General features: G+C 46.6%; 1 protein-coding gene across 1 annotated transcript in view; it reads left to right on the plus strand.

Annotated features, from left to right (window-relative positions):
• Spock1 (SPARC (osteonectin), cwcv and kazal like domains proteoglycan 1) overlaps nt 1-25,529 on the plus strand; it is a 482,809-nt gene that overhangs the window by 304,842 nt on the left and 152,438 nt on the right. The window contains exon 4 of the mRNA XM_021180195.3: nt 21,357-21,471. Coding sequence (XP_021035854.1) covers nt 21,357-21,471 — 115 coding nt within the window. The remainder of the gene's footprint in view (nt 1-21,356; nt 21,472-25,529) is intronic.

Raw genomic sequence — 25,529 nt, forward strand, 5'->3', positions numbered from 1 at the left:
AACTCACTTTGTAGACCAGGATAGCCTCGAACTCAGAACTCTGCCTGCCTCTGCCTCCTGAGTGCTATGACAGTGGCTTCTTGTGGTGCTGGAAGATAACTCAGGTTGCCAGTCATGTCCTTAACTGCTGTTTGCCTCTGCTGCTTTTCTGTGGTGGTTATCGTCACACGGCCACTCTGGCATGTGTCACTGGAGTAGACAGCAAGTCCCAGGACAGCAGAGTAGTTTCCATCCAGTCCATAGCCGTCTCTCTAGCTGATGAACGTGCACTTGGCATATAGTAAGTGCTGATTCCGTGTCTGCTGTTTAATACCTCCATCGGCTTCACACTATGGCTGCAGCTCCTGCTCCAGCCAGAGCTGATGGCGCTAAAGGCCAATGGTCACTTGGGAGCTGTTCACTGGAATCAATGTGATAGCTTAGTACTAAGCAGGTAGTAACCAGGCTGGGATGTGAGCCCAGTTCTGCATCCAGCTTGTTTCACAGCCTTGGACAGATCAGGCACCTCAGCGCCTCAACAGTTTATCCACAGGAGAAAACATGAAAGACCCTTCCCGAGCTGGGTTGGACCATGAATGGTCTCTGGGTGTTCTTGAGGGACATTCTGGCCTTGGCCCTCATCTCTCTGTCTCAGCTCCATCTAGGACCATGTGTTGTTACCCACCTTCCCGCTGACATGTCTAACCCCACAAAGGTTTAAGCAGCAGATTATTCTCTGGATCCCTAACCTTGGCACTGTTGACGTTTGCCTGCAAAGCCCTTTGCTACAGAACACAGCACCATTGGAGTTCACACCCTCCTTTTCCCCTTCCTCCTAAATACCAGCAGCATCACCCTCACTCAAACACACAGCAGCCATGATGGTGCTTGGGTCTCCAGATGTTACCAAACACCTGAAGCCACAGTGTCGTTGATGGAAGCACGGCTTCTCTCATAATCTCCTTGCAGTTAACAGGACATGAGGAAGGAAGATTTTCTTAGGTGCCCAGGTGGGAACAGTACATTGGTCATAGGCTTCTTTTCCCTTAGGGATGGGGATTAAAAAGAAAAAGAAAGAGAACGAAGAAGACTTTTCACCAGCTTAAAAGTAAAAAATAGCCAGGCGTGGTGGCGCACATCTTTAATCCCAGCACTTGGGAGGCAGAGGCAGGTGAATTTCTGAGTTCAAGACCAGCCTGGTCTACAAAGTGATTTCCAGGACAGCCAGGGCTATACAGAGAAACTCTTGTCTTGAAAAGAACAAAACAAAACAAAAAAGTAAAAAATATAAAACTAACCCCCAAAGTATTTTGCTGGGGACCTGAATTCTCACTGAGATAATCCTGCCTGTTGTATGTCAACCAGAGATGAGAAGCATGTGTGTGTGTGTGTGTGTGTGTGTGTGTGTGTGTGTGTGTATGTGTGTGTGTGTGTGTATGTGACAGTTCTCAGCCCTCACTTGGAATGTGACAGTCATTGAATCTTATTCTTATATCATGGAAATTGAGAGGCTGTGGCACTGAATAATTGATACAAAAAAAAAAAAAAAAAAGCTACGTTTAGACAGCTCTCCGTCACGCCACGGCTTAGTCATAGCCAAACCTTGCAATGTGTTTTCATTGCCATCAGGAGATCATAAACAAGGTATTTATTATGAACTTGTTGCTCATATTTTGTATCAACTGAACTATGTAGCTGGCTGGCTTCTCTGAGAGGAGTAAAAAACACAAGACAGGAGCTCACAATCTGGTGAGTGACAGCCAAAACCTCGTAGAATCATGAATCAATATGCTAATCATGACTAGCATGGTAGATTAAAGCAATGTTGGTTTAGTAACATACACGCAGTAATTGTCTTTAGAACCCAAAGAAACGGAGGCTAGAGGCCTGGCAGCGCACTTTGGGGTAAGGCAGCAGGTTGATTAGAGTTCTAAATACTCAAATTTGGGGCCTGGAAGGTAACATGCATTTAACATTAATCGCTTCCTCTGAGGTATTTAGTCTATTGGTTTAAATTATTCAAAGTAGAGGTGATTCTGAGTTAGGAGGTTGTTATTTTATTTATTTACTTAACTATCTATCTATTTATTTAATTTATTTATTTTGCTTCTTCGACTTCTCTTGAAGTTGATATGCTTTGAATTTTTATGTGTAGGTTTTAGGTCTGCCAAAGCCTTTCATGTGATGGGACTTCCACTTGTTCATGGTTTAGAGGTTAGGGCTCAGGGATGGGCTAAGACCCAGAGATTGGCAGAAAAGTCCACAGGAATGACCCACAGAGAAGACACCTTTACTTGTGCTCATGAGTACCTAGTGACAAGGGCTCAGCCCAGGGGCAGCGTCAGGAACAAGAGGTCCTTTGGTTGCTCCTCTGCTGTAGAGTCATCTCCAGGATCTGGCAATTAAGACTGCAAAGGAGAGGCAGAGAAGAGAGCAGCGTGCAGCGCGCAGCCTGTGAGGAGGGAGAACATACCCCTAGGTGTAGGATTACTCTGGTGATGACTCGAAATTTAACAAAATACAGAGCAGAATAGTTAGTCTGATAAAGGGGAAAATGAAGCTATTATGTTGTCTGCTGAACAATGAAGCACGGGGCTTGGGAACTGCAGTAAAACTCAAGAGGACCAATCCTCCCAGAACAGTCTAAGCCCAGCCACCCTGGAGCTCCTCTGGAGGGAGGTAGCGCCGAAAAGAGCAGCATGCTTGTTTATTTTGTGAAGAGAAGATATGTTCTTACGGAGTCTCTGCATAGACACGCAGGGGCCTTTGGGACCAGTCAGTCAGTTAATGAACAGATGAGGGAAGGAAGAGGGTGGAAGGGTGAGGGGCTGTGGCAGCAGCCACAATGGGAAGAAGAAAGCAAAGGAAGGGAAAAGGAGGCCGCCCTGTGGGGTTGTGGGAAGGCAAACCCAGCCCCGTCCAGATCTTTCAGTTAAAAGCAGCCTGAGGAGGACTCCACTTCACTGTTAGAGACTTGCTTGGAATGTATTGTATAAGCCAGGCGTCCTGTGGGATCTGTACCTGGTGCAGGCATCTCTGCATCCACTTGTGGTTGAATTCTTCCTTGGCCCCTTAAAACTCAGCACACACTTGAATAGATTCTACATCTCTGTTATCTGCGACATGAGGGCTGGGGGTGAGCCCTGTCAGAGAGGGTTCCTGGCAGGATTCTATGAAGTCAAATATGCTGGGTGCCCTTAGCTTTCTTGGGCTGGTACACTTGGATAGAGATTGGCCTCCCTCGGCATCTGGAATGGAAGTTGCATAAAATAGATGCTCTGTGAACATCTGTGCTTAAGCAGTAATGAGCTACCGGGTATCACACTACTTCACAGAGTGAACCCAGTAAACCCAGTTCCCTTGTCAGTGGCCCTGTTGGAGTCAAGAGGATGAGTTGTCATGGGAACGATGCTCCAGGATGACTCTGCAAACGCTGAAAGCTAAGCTACACAGGGCTAGGAGAAGATAGTCACACAGTAGGCTGAAACCAGTTTTAGGGCAAAAGCCCAGGCTTTGGCAACCCAAGGGGACAAAGCTTTACTTATTCCAGTGTTCCAGTTAAAGAGATGGGCAGTGGTCAAATGCAGGGAGAAGAGGTTTAGTCAGTCTACACTAGGAAGGGGAACACATAAAGGATCCTAAGCCAAATATGAAGTTCAGGCTTAAACAGAAAGAGCTCAGGTCAGGACGCAAGAGGGTATTATACACACTTGGGCAGTCCTGGTCAAGGCATGCTTATCTATCTATCATGTCAGTTCAGATCCTACCCCATGAAAAAGTCTCTGTAGCCTGAGAAGACCAGGCCTCTCAGGAGATGATTACTCCTGCTCCAGGGTGCGGCCTCACCAAGGGGAGAGAATGCCTTTGTCCTGAGGTGTTTTATCCCTCCAGGCCTTGCTGCTCCCAGAATCGAAGGTTTAGGACAACTGGAAACCATTAGACCTTCTTTAAAAGTTCTAGACCAGGGCAGCAAGATGCCCCAGTTAACTTCAATCTTTGTGCCTGTTTCTAGACACTTCTCAAGTGACTTACAGATCCCCTGGGCAGAGATAAGCACAAGACAAAAGGTACAAGGGAACAAAGTGCAGACAGACACACCAGACTTTGCTGTTGCTTTTGGTTATTGTTGGACCCAAGTGAGGAGTTGGTGCTTTTTGGCCCAGGGCGTTCCTTCGTGATTGTCTACCACTTGGTGGGAGTCTACCACAGGCCTACCTCTTCTCAGCATGCAAAGGCGTGTAAGCTCTGGCTGCTGCCTAGGGGTCCAGAAACAGATTCCAAAGGCTACGTTTTTTGTGGTGCCTGGAACTTCTACCCTATTTGATAACGTGGTGAGTCTTCGTTGTACTGTATCCATGAGTGTGGCTGTCTAGAGCAGTGATGTCATGTGAGATGTTGTCATTGTGCTCTTTAGGATCTAGTTAAAGAAGATGGCTATGCACACATCGTCAGTCGACTTTCCCAATGCCAGCTTTGGACAGAGCAGGAACTCTGTTAGGCTGGATCAGAGGGGCCCGGAGGCCCTGGCATTGTGGTGGGGACTTTGAATAAGCGTCCTTGGGGCCCGTCGTTCTTGTTGATTGGGAAGAGCCCACAAAGAGCCCAGACAGAGCTTTTGTTTGTCAGAGAAAGGAACACGCCAGGGAGATTTGTTGCCCATTTAGAAAACGATTGGGCATGAAATAGATACTGTTTGGATTACGCAGCCTCACATACCCTCATTAGCTTGTTCAGGATCACAAAAGGCCTGATAGCTGCTTTAGTCCCAGCCAGTGGGGGCTGGTGCCAAGAACGGCTGTCAGACATTTGCAAGTGGGAAGAAGTGTTTGGGGAAAGGCATCTCTATTATTCTACCATTTTTCTTCCTCTTTGTCTTTTTCTTTATGTTCACTGAGTGCCAGGTATTGGTTTCGAAGTTGGACCCCACAGAATAGAGGCGCAGACCTGTCAATCTGCCTTTCTCCCACCAGACACCCAATGGTGAAGGTAGTGATCTGGCTTCCAGGGCAGGGACTCCAGTGGGTGGAGCCAGGCCCCTTCAAGGCAGATCAGTGGATATCAAGGTTCTCACTGGTGTGATGGAAGCTGTCCTCGGATCTCTTAGGAAGCAGGTATTAGAGGCAAGGTGATTCCAGGATGGCACATTGGCCTAAATGTAACCTGGAGGAGAAAGCGCCCAGTCTGTGCAGCTGCGGGTGTAAAGGACATTTCGGAGACATCCTGTGAGAAAGAGGAAAACTAGCACTTACTGAGGACTTGCTAAGGCCAGAGCTGTCCCGCAACACAGGGCTCCTGAATGCTGACTGCTCTCCCCAAGCCAACCGATTCCAATCTCCATACACTTCCTTCACCATGACCCTGCCATCTTGAATCTTGAAGATGGCTCAGATCTAGAGCAGGGTCAGCATGCTTTTGCCAAAGCTCCCCCGCTAGGCATCAACCTGTTAACCAGCTGCTTGGAGCCTGCCCGCTCCAAGGACACCTCTGAGAATGGGATGTCCTAAGAGAAGTCTTTCTTGTCAATGGGGGTTGGGGGGTAGAGGCACAACTCCACACACTTATCTCCAGCAGCCTGGGGTAAGCAGATGCCCTAAATCTTTTAGGGACCACAACTCAGGCCCAACCAAGATATGTGACTTCAATGCAGAAGAGAATTTCAGGACTAAGCAGGGTGACAGAGATTGGGGGATTTTATTAAAGATGCTTCAGTGAAAAGAAAGATACTGGAGAAAATAACAGAAACATAGCTATGGGTGGAGATGTATACTTCTCTAAGAGAGACATGCACAAAATCAAAGTGTGTGGTCCCAAGGGAGAGTCCCAATGGTCCCAATGATATATATACATATATATATATATATATATATATATATATATATATATATATATAATATCAATCAATCGGGCCCTCAAAAGTTTGCTAATAAACTACCTTCCCCCTTGTCTCTTTTGGTAAGTCAGATCCTAGGATGTCTCTGAGGATGCCTTTGATGGAATTATAAACGAATAAGGTAAACTAGAGGCCACTAGCATTGCATAAGGAGTTTTACACACGAATTTGGTGAGAATGGAGTCCCTAGACAGAGTTTTGGAGAGTTGCAGTTTACAGCAGATAAAAAAAAAAAAAAAAAGAAAGAAAGAAATGAATTGTGCCTGAATCCCCGAGTCTCCAGTGTCAAGAGAGCCTTCCAGGGCGAAGCTCCTGTATCGTCTCCAAGAAGGTCCTGTCTTTCTCTCCTCCCACGCTTATCAACATCTAATGTCTCTTCCCCTTATCTCTTCCCAGGCTTCATTTCTCCTGTCCCTCTCCTTCCCCCTTTCCTCTCTGGCCATCCTTGTTGGTCTATGAGCTCCTGAAGAGCAGGAGCTTGGTCTCAGCCACCTCTCAATGCCTACTTTTATAACAGTACTTGGCACACACAGTGGTTTCACAATCACGTGGTGCACAGAGAATTGTAGCCTTCCCTATGATGTCAATGAAGATGCTGGACTGGAGATGCCGGAAGCTCTCATAGATTTTGGGCTTTGTGACCAATAGATAATTAGGTCATTCGGCAAGTGATGTACTTACACAGCCATTTGAACCCAGCATTCATTGAGAACATCCTTTGAAACACACATGTCAGATCACCTGGGGTTCAGAAATGGTACACCAGTATGACCCCTGACCTCTCACAGCCGACTAGAGGATCAGAGAAGCACAGGTACCCATGTGTAACCACCACAATGAACTGCTTTGGTACTCTAGAGATAGGGTCAGGAAGTAGTTTAAAGGCAAAACAGTGTCCTTGTTCTTAGAAGGCATCCACAACAGATGTATACAGGCTTCTAGACAGACTTGGAGTCATACAACAGAGTGAGCCTCGAGTTGAGTGACACGGGGCCAGGTCTAGTTTTATTTCTACATGTCTTCCATGCACAGTCAAACCTGACCCAGGCTTATGTTCATTATGTGTGTGAATCTCTATAGCGTAGTGTGAGGGAAACAGCAAGGAGCACATTGGCAGAGCTGCCGGCAGGACACAGTTGACTGTGTGTTGTGGGTGGCCCTGGTACTGTTTGTATTCTGAGGTTAATTCTGCCTTCTCAAGAGGGGATCCCACCCCCCATGGAGTAGTGGATCGTGCTCTCAGGTGACGTCATGTGAACATTCTCTCCATTCTAACTGGTCAAATAAAGGCTAAAGCCTGTGATTGGGCAGAGGGAGGGAAAGGAGAGGAAGGAAGATGGGGCAGAACCATGTGACCTGGAGAAGCTGCAAATAGCAAGGGATCTCCCAGCTGGAGAATAAATGAGTGTAAGGGTAGATCTGCCCAATCTAGGTGTACAGCTTATAACTATAATAACTGGATTGTGTGGGTTTATTTTTGTTGTTGTTGTTTCGGTTTTTTGGCATGGACTTATTGGGGTTGGAGATTTACTGCAACAGCTATGGGCAGCTTTGGAGCATGAACTGCTAGGCTTACTAGATGTGTGGTAAGACAATGATGGAATGGTGTGCAACACAGTGAACAGTAGAAGGAGCAAGAAGAAAACATAAGACTGAAGTGAGACAGCACTTGTCAAACCCTGTGGTGGTCAATCTCCCCCCCCCCCTCTCTCTCTCTCTCTCTCTGCTTGAGATGGTTTCCAAGCACTTTAGAGGCTGCCCCCGAGAAACCCCAGCTCCACTCAGTGCTAACTTTGTGATGACTGCTTCAACATTCTCGGTTCGGGAGTGAAATTTAATGACCTTGGGAACCTTCCTGGAGAAGGAGAAATGAATCTGCCCTAATTGAGGAAAGAAAGAACTTGGAAATGAATACTCTCTGATTACCCATTTATAAATCTGTGGCCTAGAGTATCTGGGAAATTAACACTGGGAGGGACAAAGGCAATAACAGCTTTAATTAGAATATTAAGTTTGATACCTAGGGAGCTACAAATGCTTATGTACCTAACGTAGTTTTTGGCACATGGAAAAAGTTACCCCCCAAATGCTTTAAACTGTACTGTCTGGTTTTTGAAAAGCTCTGGGTTCTTTTGTTGGTGAGACTGAGGTCTCTAGAAGAAGGTAGCCTGGATCCTTGCTAGAAGGAGATGGGATACATTCTTGATGAATTGCCTTTAATGGGACCCGCTTTACGATCCAGACAGAATGAACATTTTGCTACAGAGGGTTCTCTGGATGCTCTCTTTCCCCTCTATCGATTTTCCATCGCCCACAGCAGACTCTGGAGAGCTCTCTGCTTCTTTCCAGGACCCTCTAAACTCTGTAAACACTTTCAACACTTTTCAAACTTTCTCCCAGTCTCTCAGGTCCAGCAAGAGCAAACACCTGCTCTGGGCCTCAGAGCTGAGCACACACTGTCTTTCTACTCTTGGAACCTCCTCTCTGCCTGCTTGCATGAATTTTGGGTTGATTACACAGTAGACCAATGATAGCTATGATGTAAGTTTTAGACTCCCAGGTAAGGAGATTTGCCGTAGGTTTGCATTCCCCGTGGCCTGCCAAGCAGTGTGAGAAACAAGGCTTACACTGGATTGTAGAGACAAGAAAAGGAAGGCAGGAAAGGCTGTCCTAGGCATGCAAAGCTTGCCACTCCTGTTCTCTCTTCCTTGGGAAGGCAGCCATAAATGGGTTTCATGAGCCTCAGCAGAGCTCTGCACTAACGTTCTGCTCAGAGGATGCCACATGTCACCAGAGGAGCTCTGGGAGGTCATTTGGAGCAAGTACCCTTCCCTCCACTCTGAGGCAGGCTTACACTAGATCTTACTGGTCATTGCCATGTATTCCTGTCTCTGACCAGCTCTGCATATCAGGATAGACACATCAGGTAGGCCGTGGGTGGTTCTAATTTAAGACCTGAGAACATCAACCTTCTACACCAGTTTGCACTGCTTTTTTCTGCCTACCCGAGTGTCCCCAGCCTGCTCCACTTATAACAGCCGCACACTCAGGCCTCTGCTTATGTTAACAGTGTTTACCTAGTTCTGTTCTCTGTAACCAGGTTCTTTTGCTTGCTGGGAATGTAAGCTGGGAGGATACCTCAGCCCTCCAACTCCCCTTCTCTCCAGCACAAATATTTCAAAGCTCACAAAACATCCCTGGAGCATTATAAATACATTATGCACACAGCTACGGGGGTGTGGTGGTATAGTTTCCTGGATGTGGCTTTGTTGTCTGATCCCAGAGCACAGAACTTAGGAAAATGACTTTTGGTCTTCATTCCCAGCCTCTTTGGGGGAGGAGGCTAGGAGAACATTCTTGTTCCTGACGTGGGAGCCCTGTGTTCCACAAGCTGACATTAGCATGATGTAGTTCTGCTTACTCCGCAGAATGTTTCTGGACAAGGCTTTTGAACATCTGAACTTGATGTTCAAGTTTCAATATTTCTTTATTTAGAAATTTGAGTGTGGAGCTGAGTCTAGGAAGGCCAAATAGAGTCATTGCCCCAGGGCTTTGGACATCAGAAGTGTCCAGGGCTCCCTGCTGTTCTCTGGACCTTGGAAAGCTGAGAGGAGCTGGCGGGGGCGGGGGTGGCAGCTGTACCATCCTGTATCTTCCCTGGATTCTTCCCCAACCTCCCAAACCTCAGAAGGTAGGGCTGCTTCTCTGTACCTGGTCTTAAGAAACCCCAGGTCCCACAGGGTAGGTAGCATAGCTTGTGCCTCCTCTTTAACCTCATCGCCTCCAAATCCTGCAGCCCATGACTTCTTGGTGCACAGAAAGGGTGGAGGTGGATTCTTAATGTAGTCAATAGCCATGGCTGCTGATAACAGCAGGAAGATCAGTGTCGCTGTTTTCTGCCTACCCGAGTGTCCCCAGCCTGCTCCACTTATAACAGCCGCACACTCGGGCCTCTGCTTATGTTAACAGTGTTTACCTAGTTCTGTTCTCTGTAACCAGGCTCTTTTGCTTGCACATGAATGTAAGCTGGGAGGATAACTCGGCCCTCCAACTCCCCTTCTCTTCAGCACAAATGTTTCAAAGCTCATAAAACGTTTCAAAGCTCAGAATTAGTTCTGTGCATGTCTTTGTTCTGGGGAAGGCTCCGTGTTTTATGGGGGTTTTAATTGCATTAAAATGATGCACAGATACAGTGATCTTTTAAGCGTGTCACTTTTTCCCCCCTGTAAATATTTGATTTTTCTTGCTCATCATGTACTCTGATCCTCCTAGGTTATGAATTGGTTCTTTTGTATTTTAAATAATTCTCTCTCTTTTGCTCACTCGTGTCTTATGAATAGCTTATGTCAATTATAGTGAGAAGGGACCTGAGACTTTTTACTATTAAAACGTTTTAATTAAAATCTGGCCATCTTGAGAGATGGGAGGCTATGACTTCTCTGTTGGAAGAGTCCTGGCCTCTTCTTTGAGGTCTAGCCTTTCTTGGGTCCTGTTGTTCACCCTGCTTCATCTTTATTGCTGCCAGCCATGGTGTACCTCTCCCTCTGTGCTGTAGGTTGACACGTGTCATAGGAGCAGCCTCAGGAGAGGTGTGTAAACAAGACTCCTCTTTAGGCAGTTCTTTTGAAAGAACCCTTGGCTTAGAAAAATATGTATTGTAACAGCAACACAAGGTTATTCAAACACCCTAAAACTTGACTTGTTTTTGCTTGCTTGCTTGTTGAGAAAGTGCTCAAGTAGCCCAGGCTGGCCTTGAACTCACTATGTAGCCAAGATGACTTCAACTTCTGGTCCTTCTTCTGAGTGCTGACATCATAGGTGGAGGATGCTTGGTGTGATGTTCACCACATTGCTCCCCATCGTGGGGTGTGGTATTAGTGTCCTGGTGGCTCTGGGAATCCCCTGTGGTGTGACACCCATCAGGACTGAAGCCCAGCCTCACGGACTGCATGACCATAAATAGGTTACAATGTCTCTGTGGCTGTTACCAGTTGATCGGTTAAGAGTACACTAATGTCTACCCGGGCTTCCTCATGGCTGAGATAGAATGTGTGACTGTTAACATCACCAGTCCCCTGACTACAGACCTCATTATAATAAGATGTTCCTCCTTCCCTTTCTTCCCACTGAGACCCAACCTCATGTCTTGTTCTGTTTGATGCCCTTGTGACACCTTCCAAGGGAAATGAGTTTCTTGTTGCAGGCACTGGGGGAAGGTGTTCCCGCATGCCTCTTTCTGGAGCATGTTGGGAGAAGTGGGAGGCTGTGGTAATAGCCTTGGGATGAAGAACAGCTGGCCAGGCTGATACAGCTCTGTGCCCACTGACGTACATTTCCATAGCCATTCAAGCCCAGGTCTCTCAATGCTTTGTTTTCTAATGATTAGGTAAATGACCATGCAGGCCTTGTAATGATTAGGGTGTGAAAATGGCCATGTTGACCTTAGCGGTGGTTGCTCATAATGTCTTGTTCTGTGTGTGAGCCGAGGGCCCATTCTCTTGCTAGTGCACGCCATTAGTTCCAGCCAATCACGGGTAGTCCTTGACTCTCTCATCTCAGAGGTAAACGGCAAAATCTCTCAGGAATGGACAAGATACCTGCTCCAGCCTTTGGTCATAACCCTAACTTCTGTTGTCTCTGTGTTACAAAGCAGACTCCCCAGGAAGCAGAAAGGACTAGATCCTCTGACAGTAGTCCTAGAGCTGGTGTCTGCAGGCACCAGCCATGTTAATCTGCAGTCGGTGGGCATCTGAATTTACACCTGAGTGTTCCGGAGGTAACAAAGCAACCAACCAGGAGAAGCTGGTTGAGGAGGAGGCTCAGGCTTGGGTGGGAGGTGAGGCTTCAGGAGGAGCAGCGTGTGGAAAGGAGAAGGTGCCTCTTTAGATAAAAGCAAATCTGGCTTCTAGTCTTAGCTTGGCAATGAATGCTTTCTGGTACCAAAAAGCTATTTTGCCCCTGACAGTTAATCTTTACTTTTAAATTATGTTTTTACCTAATTTATCATGAATATCTACCTATGCTAGTATGTACAAATGTATATTATATCTTTAGCATGCTGCTTGCTATTACACAGATGGTTTGTATTTAGTTACGTAATTTACCTGTAGATGACGTCAAGGACTGAACGTTACTTCATCTCTTCCAAAGTGGCGTGTTGGAGTCTCCACACACAGCTTGGCCATATTTGGAGACAAGGCCTCTAGAAAGCGATTAAGGTTAAATTAGGTCTATATCTTCTATAAACGTTACAGGGTGGGGCACTAACTCTAGAGTTGTTGTCCCTCCTCATCAGAACATACTAGGGAACCTACTGTGTGTCTCTCCAAGGGCATGCAGCCAAAAGAAGACCACATGGGGCCAGAGTAAAATGCTGGTTAACTGCAGGCTAGGGAGAAGGTTTCCCAGACTCCCACCATGCTGAGACGCATACGGGTTCCATTCTCTAGAGCTGTGAGAAGATAAACTGGCTGCCGTGTGTGCTGTGCACAGTCTGTGCTGTTCTGTTCTAGCTGCCAGGTCTGGTCTGGTTTCTGTTGCTATGACAAACACCAGGGCAGAAAGCACCTTGGGGTGGAAAGGGTGTATTTTATTGTACAGTCCCAGTCCATCCGCTAAGGAAGGACACTGCAGGAATCTGGAGGTGGGGACTGAAATAGAAACCAAGGAGGAACGCTGCTTTCTGCTTCTTCCCGGCTTACTGTCAGTTGCCTTCCTTATACAGCCCAGGCCCACCTGCCTCGGGACGGAACCATGCACAGAGGCCTGGGTCCTCCTACGTCAACTAGCAATCAAGAAAACACCCTCGCAGGCATACCCACAGGCCCACGTGATGGAGGCAATTTTTTAATTTTGGTTTCCTCTTCCCAGGTGAGCCAAGTCGGCAACCAAGTTTAGCCATCACACAGCACAGACAACTAATGCCGATGAACGTTCCAATTGTTTGTAGTTTTTCCATTGAGACCATTGTGTTTTCCTTTTGCCTACTTTTGATGCGTCGGATCATAAGCTATTAATTTCCCCCATTTAAATTAAAATGTCTCCTATTGTTAACTTTATGCACATCATAAAGTCGAGAGTAATGCCTTAAACTGTGCAACCGGTTTTCAGCAATGGTGCCTGTGCCCGCCCACACCTTCAGTAACTAGGAGGGTGCTCTTCACTCTCATGCAGAGAACTGGGAATCTTCAGGCTCTGGCTTTAGGGGAAAGGAAAGGAACAGGGGTATCTTTGATTAGCGGTGTCTTTTTGTCCTCTGCCTCTGTGTCATTATCTGTCCTGTGCCATCCTCTGTGGCCATTCTCCAGTCCTCAGGCACACAGGGTTAGTCTTCTGTGTGTCTGAAATTAACTCTGTGTGCTACCTAGCCGCATGGCCGATAAGTCTCTTTGTTCAGCCTCAAAGAACTTGGGAAGCCCTTGAATGTGAAAGCCGAGAGTAATGAAGGAGACTTTCCAAGCTGCCGTCCTTCCCAGCTTCCAGCAAGATCCAATGAGCGCAATTTGTATTCCGAGAGGCTCTGTCGTCAGCTAGTAAACAGGCGCCTTGGAGAGGGGGGAGGCGAGATGCGCACGAGGGTTACCATGGGGACAGACAAGCTATAATAAATGTCCAGGATCCTAGCTTGAGGAGGTTTTCACAGTTTGGAGTAATTTCTCTGTCAGTTATCTGTGAAGTCACTCCTAATGAATCACAGGGCATGCCTGCTCTTCAGATGAGATGGCCATCCCAGGCAGAGGCCAATCCTAAAGGCAAGAAGGAGAGGGTGGACCATCATTAATTGGTAGGTATTTTGTAAGTTGAGTAGCCTGTGCGTGAGCTTCTGGGACTCAGCACAGTGGGGCCACAGTGCACCCAACTTTTAGATAAGTTGTTGGCTTCCTGGACTCAGCCTTTGCTTCCCAGAATCCTGTGCGGCTTGATGACCAGGAGAGGGAGTAAGGCAGTTAGTTTAGTGAAGGCAGAAAGGGTGTTTCTGAGAGCCTTCAGCACTCCTCTATCTTAATGGAGAGGTGGCTCTTGCTTGTGTGAAGTCTGTACTAATCCACCCCCCTCCCCTCCACACACACACACACACACACACACACACGACTCCCTCTTCCAGTAGACTCAGAAATGAAAGAGCATCTCTGGGGTCACCAGGACCTACCTACCATGCCGACAGTTGTTCTGGAACTTGGAGGCTGTAGCTCCCCCACAGTTTTCAAGGCCCCCCATGAGGAGTGTGTCTACTCGCTGGATGCAAGGCACTTGCTACACCAACCAGCCTTCCCAAAGCCTGATAAGGCATGGGTTCCTAAGTGGGCCAGACCCCTCCTCTCCCTGGAAAGAGACTCTCTTTTCCTCTGCTACCTTACAGCCTCATTCGAACCCACTTTTCCACCTGGGCCAGCCTCTCCAGGGAGCTCACCAGCCCTCTGCAAGGTCAGATTCCCCTATCTGTGTCTCCTGTTCAGCTGTGAGCTTCCAGGAGGAGATGCTGGACTCTGGCCTGCCAATAGATGCTTCTCGTGGAGTAAAACTCTGCTAATGTGGACTGAATAGACACAGACAGGCATGTGGGCTTGCCCAGGTGACAGGGGGATCTTTTGTGTCAAATTTCAGAATAAAACCACCATCTCTTCTCAGTGTCTACGAAGTAGCCTTGGGCTTTGTATCATAGGTGGTTTGACCCTGATCCTTTGTTAGTTAAGTCAGTTGAATATACCCAAGGACTTCGAAACGGCTTGATCCTGGATTTCAAAATCAATGTAGCTAATTAAAAAATAAACTCATTGAACTCAAAAACAAGTTCAGAAACAATTACGATAATTAAAATATCACCACCTTAATTGAGACCACGCAATGAGCTTAAAAAATAAAATTAATTAAAAAAAAAACCCACATGAAGCTTGTAATTAACTGGCTTCTGAATTCGGTGTGCTAGAGCTCAACAAATCTCTCTATAAATTAGTTTGTTCTTTTTTTCCCCACCTTGAAGAAAGATTTGTGGAAGTCATTTTGGAGAATTAATTGGATGTTTGGCCTATATGCCAGTTGACTCTGCGCTAGCTTCTCCTGGAAGATGAGTTGGAGAGATGACATGGCCTTCCCAGGCCCTGTTGTGTCCTTGATGGCTACATCATCTGTTCAGCTCACCGAGAGTCCTGCAGCGTGGTGGCACAACTTGTAGCTGGAACACTAAATTTAGTTGTTTCCAGAGGATTGCAGTCTTCTGTTACCAAGCATGGGCTAAGAGTACACCTTGGAGAGTTTCACCAAGAAATCCTTAGTACCTGACACCAAAGGTTCAAATCTGTGTTGGGCCGTAACTGACACCTGATAACCACCCCCATGCACATGCACACGCACACGCACATGCACGCATGCACACCTAGTGGTTGGGCTTCTCTTTTTAAAAATATTTAGATTCGTTCTAACCATCATTACTTTCTCTTTTCTGTGTGTGGGTGTTTTGCCTGCATATATGTCTACGCAGCATGTGCATGCAGTGCCCACAGAGACAGTAGCTATGGGTGGCTGTGAGCTGCATTGTGGGTGCTGTAAACCAAACCTGGGTTCTCTAGGAGATCAGTCAGTGCTCCTAACTGCTGAGCCACCTCTCCATCCCCTGATTATTATATTTGAGGATTTCATACAGAAATGTACTAGGCATGCATTCTTCCCATTTCTTTTTCTCTGTTCCATCTCCTCCCATGTTCCTCCAAACACCCTATCTCAGACATACATACACATCCACACACACACTCGCACACACGCACTCACACACATGAGTGCACACACGTGTACACATATACTCATGCACACACATGCATGCGTGCACACATGTACACATACATGCATACACACACATGCATACACACACAAGTGCACACACATACACACACTCACACACACACACACACACTTCCTGCTGGGTCCATCTGTTTACATTGCCCTTGTTCACTTGTGTTTAGGTCTGACCCCTTATGATTGAGATCTTGTCTCTAAATCAAAACTGTTTATCCTCTCAGCAGTTATCATACAACAGTAGGACTTGAAGTTTGGAGGTAATTTACAATGGTCTAATTGGACCTAAAGGCCATTCAGTAGGAGGGAATTTAGGCTTGGTATTATAAACTCAGCCAAGAGCCCATGTCTGGAGAGGTCATAGACCGCAGAGGATAACCCAGTACCAGCATGTTATAAAACCATAAAGTTCATTTTATGCCCATGGAAATGCACAGGCCTCACCTCTCCTCAAAGAAGTAGCAGCTCCTTGTGCTCCGAAGACTGAGGAGATCTGCCAGTGGAAAAGCATGCAGTACAAATCAGTCCTTAAGAGTTTGACAGTGCAGGTTCCAGTGGGACTGACTGTACATACCTCTTTAGTGTGTTCTGTGACGCTGCTCATTACCATTCTGTGTGCTACTTTGATCCTTTTAGCTGTTTTCAAATATGGCCACTTTTCCCTGTAAGTTTTGTACAGCTAAGTGTTTTCTATGAACCTAATAAATGAGACAAGAGTGCTCTTTTCAGAAAAAAAAAAAAAAAAAAGAACTTTCTTCAGGAAAACAAAACAAGACAAAACAAAACTCTCTAACTGGTCAAAGTGCAGAGAACCAATGACCATGGGGTGTCCAGTCCAAAATGGGACCTCTATAACACAACCCCTGCATCTAAGACTCAGGGAACATTGAGGAAGTAGGGGTGGAAAGATGGTCAGAGCTGGGGGTCCAGGGCAACCACTGAGGAACAGCCTGAACTCTCAACAATATGGCTGCCTGTGGGAGATGTGCAAAGACCACACCAGTCAACAGGCCAACATGAATGGAGGAAAGTTTCCAGGGGCTCTGCCCCTAGAGGAAACCCACTTCTAGGTTGGTTATCAGTCATTCCCTTTGTAAAGAGGAGCCAGGCAGCCCCATGCTGTGTCAATGCCGGAAGCCTTGTGGCTGCTGCTCAGAGCATGGCAGACCTGGGCTCCTCACCCTCTCAGCTGCCTTCAAGCCAAGCATTGCTGATTTTCAAGGCAAAGTGTACGCTGGTGTTGATGTGTAGGCTGACGGCTTGATTTGCATCTGTTCTGTTGTGCTGTGATGTTCCCTTGCTCTAAACAATTCACTGATGTGTTGGAAGTACTCAGATCCTCATAATTACTGTTTAGCAGATTTGATTTCTCTGTGCAGACTGTTAAATATATGTGGAGTGAAGTAATAAATGGATGGGTGGGCAGGTGGTTGGTTGGTTGGTTGGTTTGTGTGGTGTTGAGGATTGAACCGAGGACCTCATGATTGGTAGGCAAGGGCTCTACCCCAATCCCTCTTTTTCCTTTTGGTTTAGAAACGGGGTCATTCTCAGTTGCTCAGGCAGGTCTTGAACTTAAAATTATCTCAAGTAGTTGAGTTACAGGTTTGCACCAACAGGACTGGTTGAACTGACATGAAGTATTAGTATTTGCAGCGGATGTTTTACTTATCAAGCATGTCTGGCTTCTCAGACAGGAAGGATTGTCTATCATAGTTATCGTGATAGTAGGATGGCAGATTATGAGAATACAGAGACACTTGAATGAACATGGACCAAATGATTGCAGGGAGGTGGGGCATGGTCATTGCCATGTCTAAAGCAAGTAGGTGTGAGATTCTCTTCCATCTCTTGTATCCTGTTGGTGATGGTTACATCTGTTGTTCCTCTTCTCTTCCCTATATTTTCCATCTCCAGGATTTCCTCAGTTTGTGTTTTCTTTAACAGTTCCATTTCCATTTTCAGATCTTGAGCAGTGACCTCACTTCACTTCCTTCACCTGTTTGATTGTGTTTTCCTGTATTTCTTTCAGGGGTTTATTTGTTTCCTCTTTAAAGGTCTCTATCCGCTCCATAAGATTGGATTTAAGATCATCTTCTAGTGCTCCGGCTGTCTTAGGGTATCTAGAGCTTTCTGTAGCAGGAGAGCTGAGCCCTGGTGGTGCCATACTGCCTTGGCTCTTGAGATTGTGTTCTTATGATGGCTTATAGCCATCTAGTTGTGCCTGGTACCTACAGGTCTCCGGGAATGCAGGCAGAGCTGTGGGCCAGGAAATGGGACAAACAAGAGGACAGGACACAGCTCATTGTTCCTGAGCCTGCACAGCATGGGGCCAGGGTTCCTCTTTTACTTCTTACTCTCACAGAGGGCACCGGGAAAATGTTGAGGTCTGGGCTGTCCACTTGGATGAGGTGTGGCCTCTCAATCAACTTTCTGGATGAGAGAAGTTCCTGGATGATTCTCAGACTGTGGCATGTAACAGGATGTAGTGTGAGTTTATAGACCAGTATGTAAATTTCCACTGTACTACCCACCTGCTGTACATCTTTAAGGCCAATTTACTGCAATGTGAATTTTGGCCAAGGCCCCATCTTTGATGCTGTGAGGGCTAAATGGATGATCTGGGAAGAGGGACCTTTAGTTGAGAGGTCACCTCCATCAGGCTGACGTGTGGGTCTGTCTCTGCAACATTTTCTTGATCTCCAACCCATGAAAGACAGAAGGATGGAATATCCTGCTGTGGGCAGCGCCTCCCCAGACAGGCAGTCCTAACTTGTATAAGAAAGGTAGTTGAACACGGGCTGGTTGGAAGCAAGCCATTAAGCGGTGCTTCTCCTTGATTCTCATCTCTGCTCCAGCTTGAGTTCCTGCCTCAGCTTCCCTCAGTGGTAGTCTGCGATTGGGGGAATGTAAGCGGAATTGAACCCTTTCCTCCCTAAGTTGCTTTTGGTCGTCTTTATTACAGCAACAGAACGCAAACTAGGATAATGAGCTAATCCAATTTGAGGGCTTAGTTCATTGCCTGCCTGTCAGACACACTTGATTGAGTGCCAGCCATTGTTCTTGTAATTATGAAGCCTTGTTACCCACTTTGAGGACAAAATACAAACCTCCGAACCAACAAGTATGATGCACGTGCTTACCATCCTAGATGTGTTGTAAGCACACCTACGTGTGTTATTAACCAATGGCAGCCAACAAGCCATAAAGGAGGTGGAAGTATACTCAGGTTAGAAAGCAGCCAAACAGAACTCGGTCCCAGAAGCCCTAGGGGTGAGATCTGTGCCCTTTTCTGTCTTGCATAGCTGATTTGCTCTCCAGCCCACCTGGGCAATGTAGACATTAAATGTTCATGAGAAGACACCTGCAGAAGCAAAAAGAGTTCAAATTCTCCCCTAAGGCCTGTCTCCTACATCACATAGTGTTGTGGGTTTCAACCCACCAAGGAGGCCAGCCTGAGATTCTCCATCTTTGAAAGCCACTAAGGCAGGAATTCCAGGTCTCAGCAGTACTGGCATATACTGGTGGAAATGCATTCACTGGTCACTGTGGTGGGGTTGCTGCTGGTCTAGTTGTCTCAGTTAGGGTTTTACTGCTGTGGACAGACACCATGACCAAGGCAACTCTTATAAGAACAACATTTAATTGGGGCTGGCTTACAGGTTCAGAGGTTCAGTCCAGTATCATCAAGGTGGGAGCACGGCAGCATCCAGGCAGGCATGGTACATCTGAGAGTTCTACATCTTCATCTGAAGACTGATAGCAGAAGACTGGCTTCCAGGCAGCTAGGAGGAGGGTCTCTTAAAGCCCACACCCATAGTGGCACACCTACTCCGACAAGGCCACATCCACTTCGACAAGGCCACACCCACTCCAGCAAGGCCACACCTCCTAGTAGTGCCATGCACTGGGCAGAGCATATACAAACCATCACACTAGTCTCTGGGTTTCCTGAGGTCACAAGTGGTGAGCAGAAGTGAGAGAGGAGACAAGATAGGACTGACATGGTCCTCATGAATGACCAGTGCTAGTCCTCCATGGATGCCTCGGTTTTGAAGGCACTGAGAGCTTTCTCTGCTAACTTGCCTCCCAGAGGCGCTTCTCAGCTTAAGAGCTAGGAGCAAGCCGTGTCCCCTGGGCTCAGACCAGCCTGTCTCTCTTTTAGGAGCCTTTCCTCTGTTGAGCTCCAGGCACCGGAGAGTATCCCATGGGAAGCAGGCTCTACCAGGCAATTGCACTGGGATGGAAATCAGGGCCGTGTTGCTGCCAAGACTGACTAAAAAGTATACCCTAGTTGTTCACAGCTGCTACCCCTGCCACAGGGCAGAGCGGCCCTGAGGTATTCAGCAGTAATGTATTGCAACATTGTGCATTCCGGACCCTCGAGAAATTAGCAACAACCTAAAGAAAGTGGTGTGTGGTTTCCAAAGCCTGGGGTGGAGTGGGTGGTGGTGGGGATTGCGACCGACTGTCTATGTGATTGCCCTCACCGGTGGTGGGGTAGACAGTTCTGCAGTTCCTGCTTGGAATGTCTTTTTAACCAAATGTTTGTGTGGGGGTGGCGTGGGGGGCATGCCTCCCCTGGCTGGGTAAGAAGTTATGAAAGATTTCCTGCCTAATAGGCTTTCAGCCCTGTAGCTGGGAGATGGCACAGTCACTTTTGTTTTGCAGAGAATTCCCTGGGGCCTCCTCTGTGCCCGTGATGAGCACACATACAGCAGCATGCAGAGCGCTGATTAGCCTGGGGCCTGCTGCTCGGCTTACTCTAGAAAATGCTGCTGTGTGTGACCCTGTGCCTTTGGGAATCCTTTCTGGCATTATGTGTTCGAACCAACCTTCTCCCTCTCTCGTTATTCAGGCCCACAAACCCAGTGATGGTCTGACTTTCTAGTGGCTGCTCAAACACATCGCCCCACGTCTGTTCACCGCCGCTCTTCCCTCACACCGCTCTGCCGGTCTGGCTTGTCTTTTCCATCTTTGCTTTGCAAAAATCCTGCCCATCCTTCAAGACTCAATTCAAATATTAATGCTTCACTAATCCTTGCCCTAGAAATTGATCTCTTTTTTTTTTTTCTCTCAAGCTCCTTTATCATTTCTATGCCCAGCACGGACCTTATCTAATTCTGCCTTGCACAATAAATATTTATGGGCAGGCTTTTCCCTCTCCCACTTACATCATAACTTTGTGTTGTACAAATTTCTTGCCCATCCTGAAGTTTAAAAAAAATAAAGTAAACTATTCATGCATGAGGTCTATTTTTTATTGAACAGGAGCAAACAATGTTTGCAGCAAGGATGTTGGGTGTATGTAATAGAAAATAATTAAGATTAAGAATAGACGGACTCACACAAACCAACATCAGGCAATAATGAACACCAGACCAAATAACTCTTGGTCCTTGGATCATGTACAACTGTGAAAGTTTTTTGTTTTTGTTTTTTTTTTTAAGAGTAATCCCTGCTTGAAGTCATGGTGCTGAAATGCCCAGTATGCAAAGGAGTTGCTATCTCGATGCTTGAGAGGCCTGGGTGACGAATGCAGAGTTCACCTGGCTTGGGGCTCCTCTCTGTCCCCACCAACCTCAGGAAACGGCACAAACATACACAGTTGGTTTATTTCCCACTTGTTTATGGGAGTGGTGATGGAGATTGAATTTCCCTGGAGGTGCTAACCCTGCTCTCCTTGTTATTTCTGTCTCAGCCCTGGACCCATCCAAGGACCCCTGCCTGAAGGTGAAATGCAGCCCGCACAAAGTATGTGTGACCCAGGACTACCAGACGGCCCTGTGTGTCAGCCGCAAGCACCTGTTGCCCAGGTAAGGCAGGGAAGGGAGTAGCTAGAAGTTAGGGGTGTTCTGTGGCTGGTGGAACTGAAGCAATCGGGCTCCACTGGGCTCAGGATGGACGAAAAAGAGAACAGTGTGTTTGCTGCCATTTTAAATGGTGCTCAGGTGATAGATAGTAAGGATCACGAATTGCAAGCTCAGGCACACAAAAGGACAATACATTATTATTGTTGTTGTTTGTTATTAAAAATATGTTGGGGTGTTTTGTCTGCATATGTGTGTTCACAAAGGTCAGAAGAGGACATTGTATCCCCTGTCCTTGAGAATTGAACCCAGGTCCTTTGCAAGAGTAGCCAGTGCTCCTAACTGACCAACCACTTCCCCAGTGCTAAGAATAGCAACCTTAAGTTTTCAAAAATCTTAATTTTGACTCTTGAGTTCCCATCTTAATAGAAAAGCCCCTTTTCGTCACCACTTCCTGTTCCCCAAGTGACCCTGTCATCTAGGTCCAGGAAGCTTACACCCAAGAGAGCAGGAGGAGGCCCTTTCTTCACTGTTCCAGCAGCAGATGACAGTCTGAGCATGGGGAAGCAGGCCTTTCAGAAACTGGAGCTTCCTACAGCTTGTCTTGGCTTTATTAGCTCCAGTGTGACACCCTGGGCTGTGCTGCAGGGTACTTCCCCTCGACAGTTCATGATGGTGGCCTTTGGAGTTGGGCCCTTTGGTTTTTCCTCCTGGGGTGTGTTGTAATTGTCTTTTACACACTCAGCGGCTTCCTCTGAATAGTGTCCTGTCCCACCTGGAAATCAGTGCTAGCATCAAAACAGAGCCTCTCACATCCAGTGAGCCTCTGCCTCTGTCTTCCCTATGTCAGGGGCCTGTGACCACAGACTCAGCCACCAGAATCCTTTGTTGGGCATCGCTTTCAACGCTGTTTTATGTGCAGTCAGCATTTGTGTCTATAAGGCCCAGATAAAAAGTGCTGAGGTGTGTGTGGCTGTTTCCTGGATTGGCACTTCTTCCAGAGTTAGATGGGTCCTGCCCTTAAGCGTGGTTGATAGATCTTAGTCACTCCATTGAAGAAAACTGGTTTTCCCTCTCCCAGCAGCTACCAATGGCAAATAGCTTCTTGGCTAAGGGTGTGCCTACTTCCTCTTCTCTGTGCTGGGATTTTATCTTAATCATGTCTAGGTCATTACTGAGTGGGATGTAAAAATAATTTTGTTGGTATCAGTTGAAGCCTCTTTAGGTACTTACACTCCAAGAAAACCATTCCAGTCCACGCACCCCTTGTGATTTCTGCCCTTTAGGATAGAGGAGCCCCATTAGCAGCAATCAACAGAATGTTCTTGGGGATAGTGTTCCAGGTTGTTCAACCATTCAGTTTCCTGTATATGTGTGTGCACATATGTGTATGTATGTATGTATACATGGATATATATGTTGGCGAATGCCTCAATGCCCTTCCCTGGAATTTGCAGAAATACCAGATGAAAGACTTTTAGTCTTAAATTCAAATGCATTTGAGACCAAGGCAGCCACCTCGGTAGTCAGACATGTCCAGGAGTACGTGGTATTTCCCTGGGCACACCACACTCTGAGCATCACTCTCAGATTGTGTGGGAAGTCCAGTCTCCATCTCCTGTATCCATGAAATTATAATGGCTTTGTGCACAGATTCAGGGATGAGACAAATGTGGGTTCAATCCCTTGTTAGATCCCCCATGCCCTTGCAAACTTGAGAGGTAAACTGGTGATTCTAAATTTGAATTTCTTAATCTGTTAAATGCATTCACTGTGAAGATACAGAACATTTTGTGTGAAAGTTCAATAAAGGTGATGGTGTATTATGGTGGTTTAATGCCAATGCCAGCCATTCTAGCAATTAGTAAAACAATTATAATAGTTATCATTGTCTGAATATGTCTGGAAGCTCAGCCAGAACCCTCCTTCCCAACTGCATACATTCCTGAGAAAGGAGCAACTTCCCCTTGGTTTTCTATCCCTTCCCCCCAGTCTGAGTGTGCTGCCTTCAAGCCCTTGAGCGAGGTCTCAAGGACTGTGGTGACATTTCTGCTGTCACGTTGTGATTTTTGCAACAGGGAAGTCACAGATCATGACTGCATCTCTGATAATAGGGCCCTGCTCACTACCAGAAAACAACTCCAGAAGGTGCTTTGGCTAAGATAGTGCATCCTCTTCCTTAGCTGGTCTGGGGAGGTGGCCTGGCCCTAGGAGGCCCGTGTGTGGTCACTGTGGTTGTTTTTTACCAAATATCTCTCTCAGCAGTAGGGTTTCACAGTCCTCGATGGTAGCCAATTGTGTAACTCCCCAGAGAGCCTTGGATGCCTTCCCAGATGAAACATCTGTCCTTCCACATTAAACTTCAGGGGTCCCCTAGAGTCGGGACAGACTATTGACAGCTCTATTTATTCCTCAATCAGGGAAGTGCTTTTTTATTCTGCAAAACATCTGTAGACAAGGCTGCTAGCCAAGCTGGGCCCTTGCAGCTCAAGGGGAAAAAGTCTTACTTCTAGCCATTGAGAAGCTGCTGACAGACCAGGAGGCAGCTTGGAGGCCCCAGTCAATGAGGAGGCCCCAGATGTAGGCTGGCTTGCACGTGGATTAGAGGGCAAGGTCAGGGAGAGGTCTTGGGCCTGGATGGCCCGTGGAGCTTAAGTGGCTAAAGAAGCTCCTGGGAGGGAGCACAAATCTGTGCCCACAGGATTTCAGGGCTGACCAAACAGTGTTGATGGGTGGTGGGAAGGGAAGTGGCCAATCAAGCCTCCCTCTGCTAGAGTCTCCCCAACCTGGTGAGATGATCTGTAGGGGACCCTTCTGCTCTATCCACAATCTTCTCGGAGAATTCTGTGAATCTTTCCACTTCTTCCTACTGTTAAGCTGCACAGTGGGTATGGGAAGAGGTTGGTTCAGGGCCATATGCTCCTGCTTCAGTCTCCATGGGATCTCATGGGCACCACAGAGTACTGCATGTGCTCAGGATGGCTTCTCTTTGATGACTTAAAAATTCTCAAGTCTACTTTTGGGATGCTTACTCTAGAAAAAAAAATTAAAAATAAATAGGTAGTAGGTAATGGCCATATTGTTGAAATACAGCTACTAAAACATTTCAATATGTTTTGTCTAGTCTTCTGGTTTTTCTTTTCTTGTTTCTTGTTGTTGTTGCTGTTAAAATCTGTTTATTTTATGCATATTAGCATTTTGCCTGTATATAAATGTTTGCACCACACTATGTGCCTAATGTCCTCAGAAGTCAGAAGAGGGCATCGGATCCACTGGAACAGGCGCCATGTGGGTGCTGGGAACCAAACAGGTCCTATGGAAGAGCCGCCAGTGCTGGTGACTCCTGATCCACCCCTTCAGACCCTGGTTTGGCTTATTGACTTGTTTTTGTCAAGACTTTTTAACCAATAGTCCATGTGGATGTGGATACATGAATACTTTATGGTACTGTAAACCATGCTTAGAATTTTTAATTACATAGCATGCTGTGTTAAAATTTAACTTGAGAGGCGGGTCACATTTGTAAGCACACACACACACACACACTAAGTCTGTAAAACTTTCAAAGGAAAACCTGACCTTGGCTTTGATGAAGACTTCCTAAGTGTGGCAGAGCAAATGAGATTGCACCAAAAGTGAAGATGTCTGATGTTCTGTACCTATATCAAGTGTGTGTGTGTGTGTGTGTGTGTGTTAAAGTCCAGACATGCTGGGAGAAGATATTTCAGAGGGGTTACTTTACGTTTGTACATGTAAAAGCACTCTTATGTATGTTTATATCAGCTTCATTTAGAGTCAAGATAGTAAGGAACTCAAGGTGAAGCTATCAGCCAGTTGTGGCATTTCCATTATAATCGATACTATTCGGCAATGAGCACACATAAGATATTAATATATCAAACGATCATGTGATAATCAAATAGTGAAAAGAATCACACTCAAGTAGACAGTGCGAAAATCTCCATTTCCTCCCTTCTGGGGCCAAGTGAAGAATTAAGAGACACTGACTACCTATCTGCCGTGACAGAAAGCATACTAGTTGCCTGGGGACAAGGACAATCTGA

This window comes from Mus caroli, unplaced genomic scaffold (assembly GCF_978045245.1).
Source record: "Mus caroli unplaced genomic scaffold, Mus_caroli_1 scaffold_15, whole genome shotgun sequence".
In the NCBI taxonomy this organism is placed as follows: domain Eukaryota; kingdom Metazoa; phylum Chordata; class Mammalia; order Rodentia; family Muridae; genus Mus; species Mus caroli.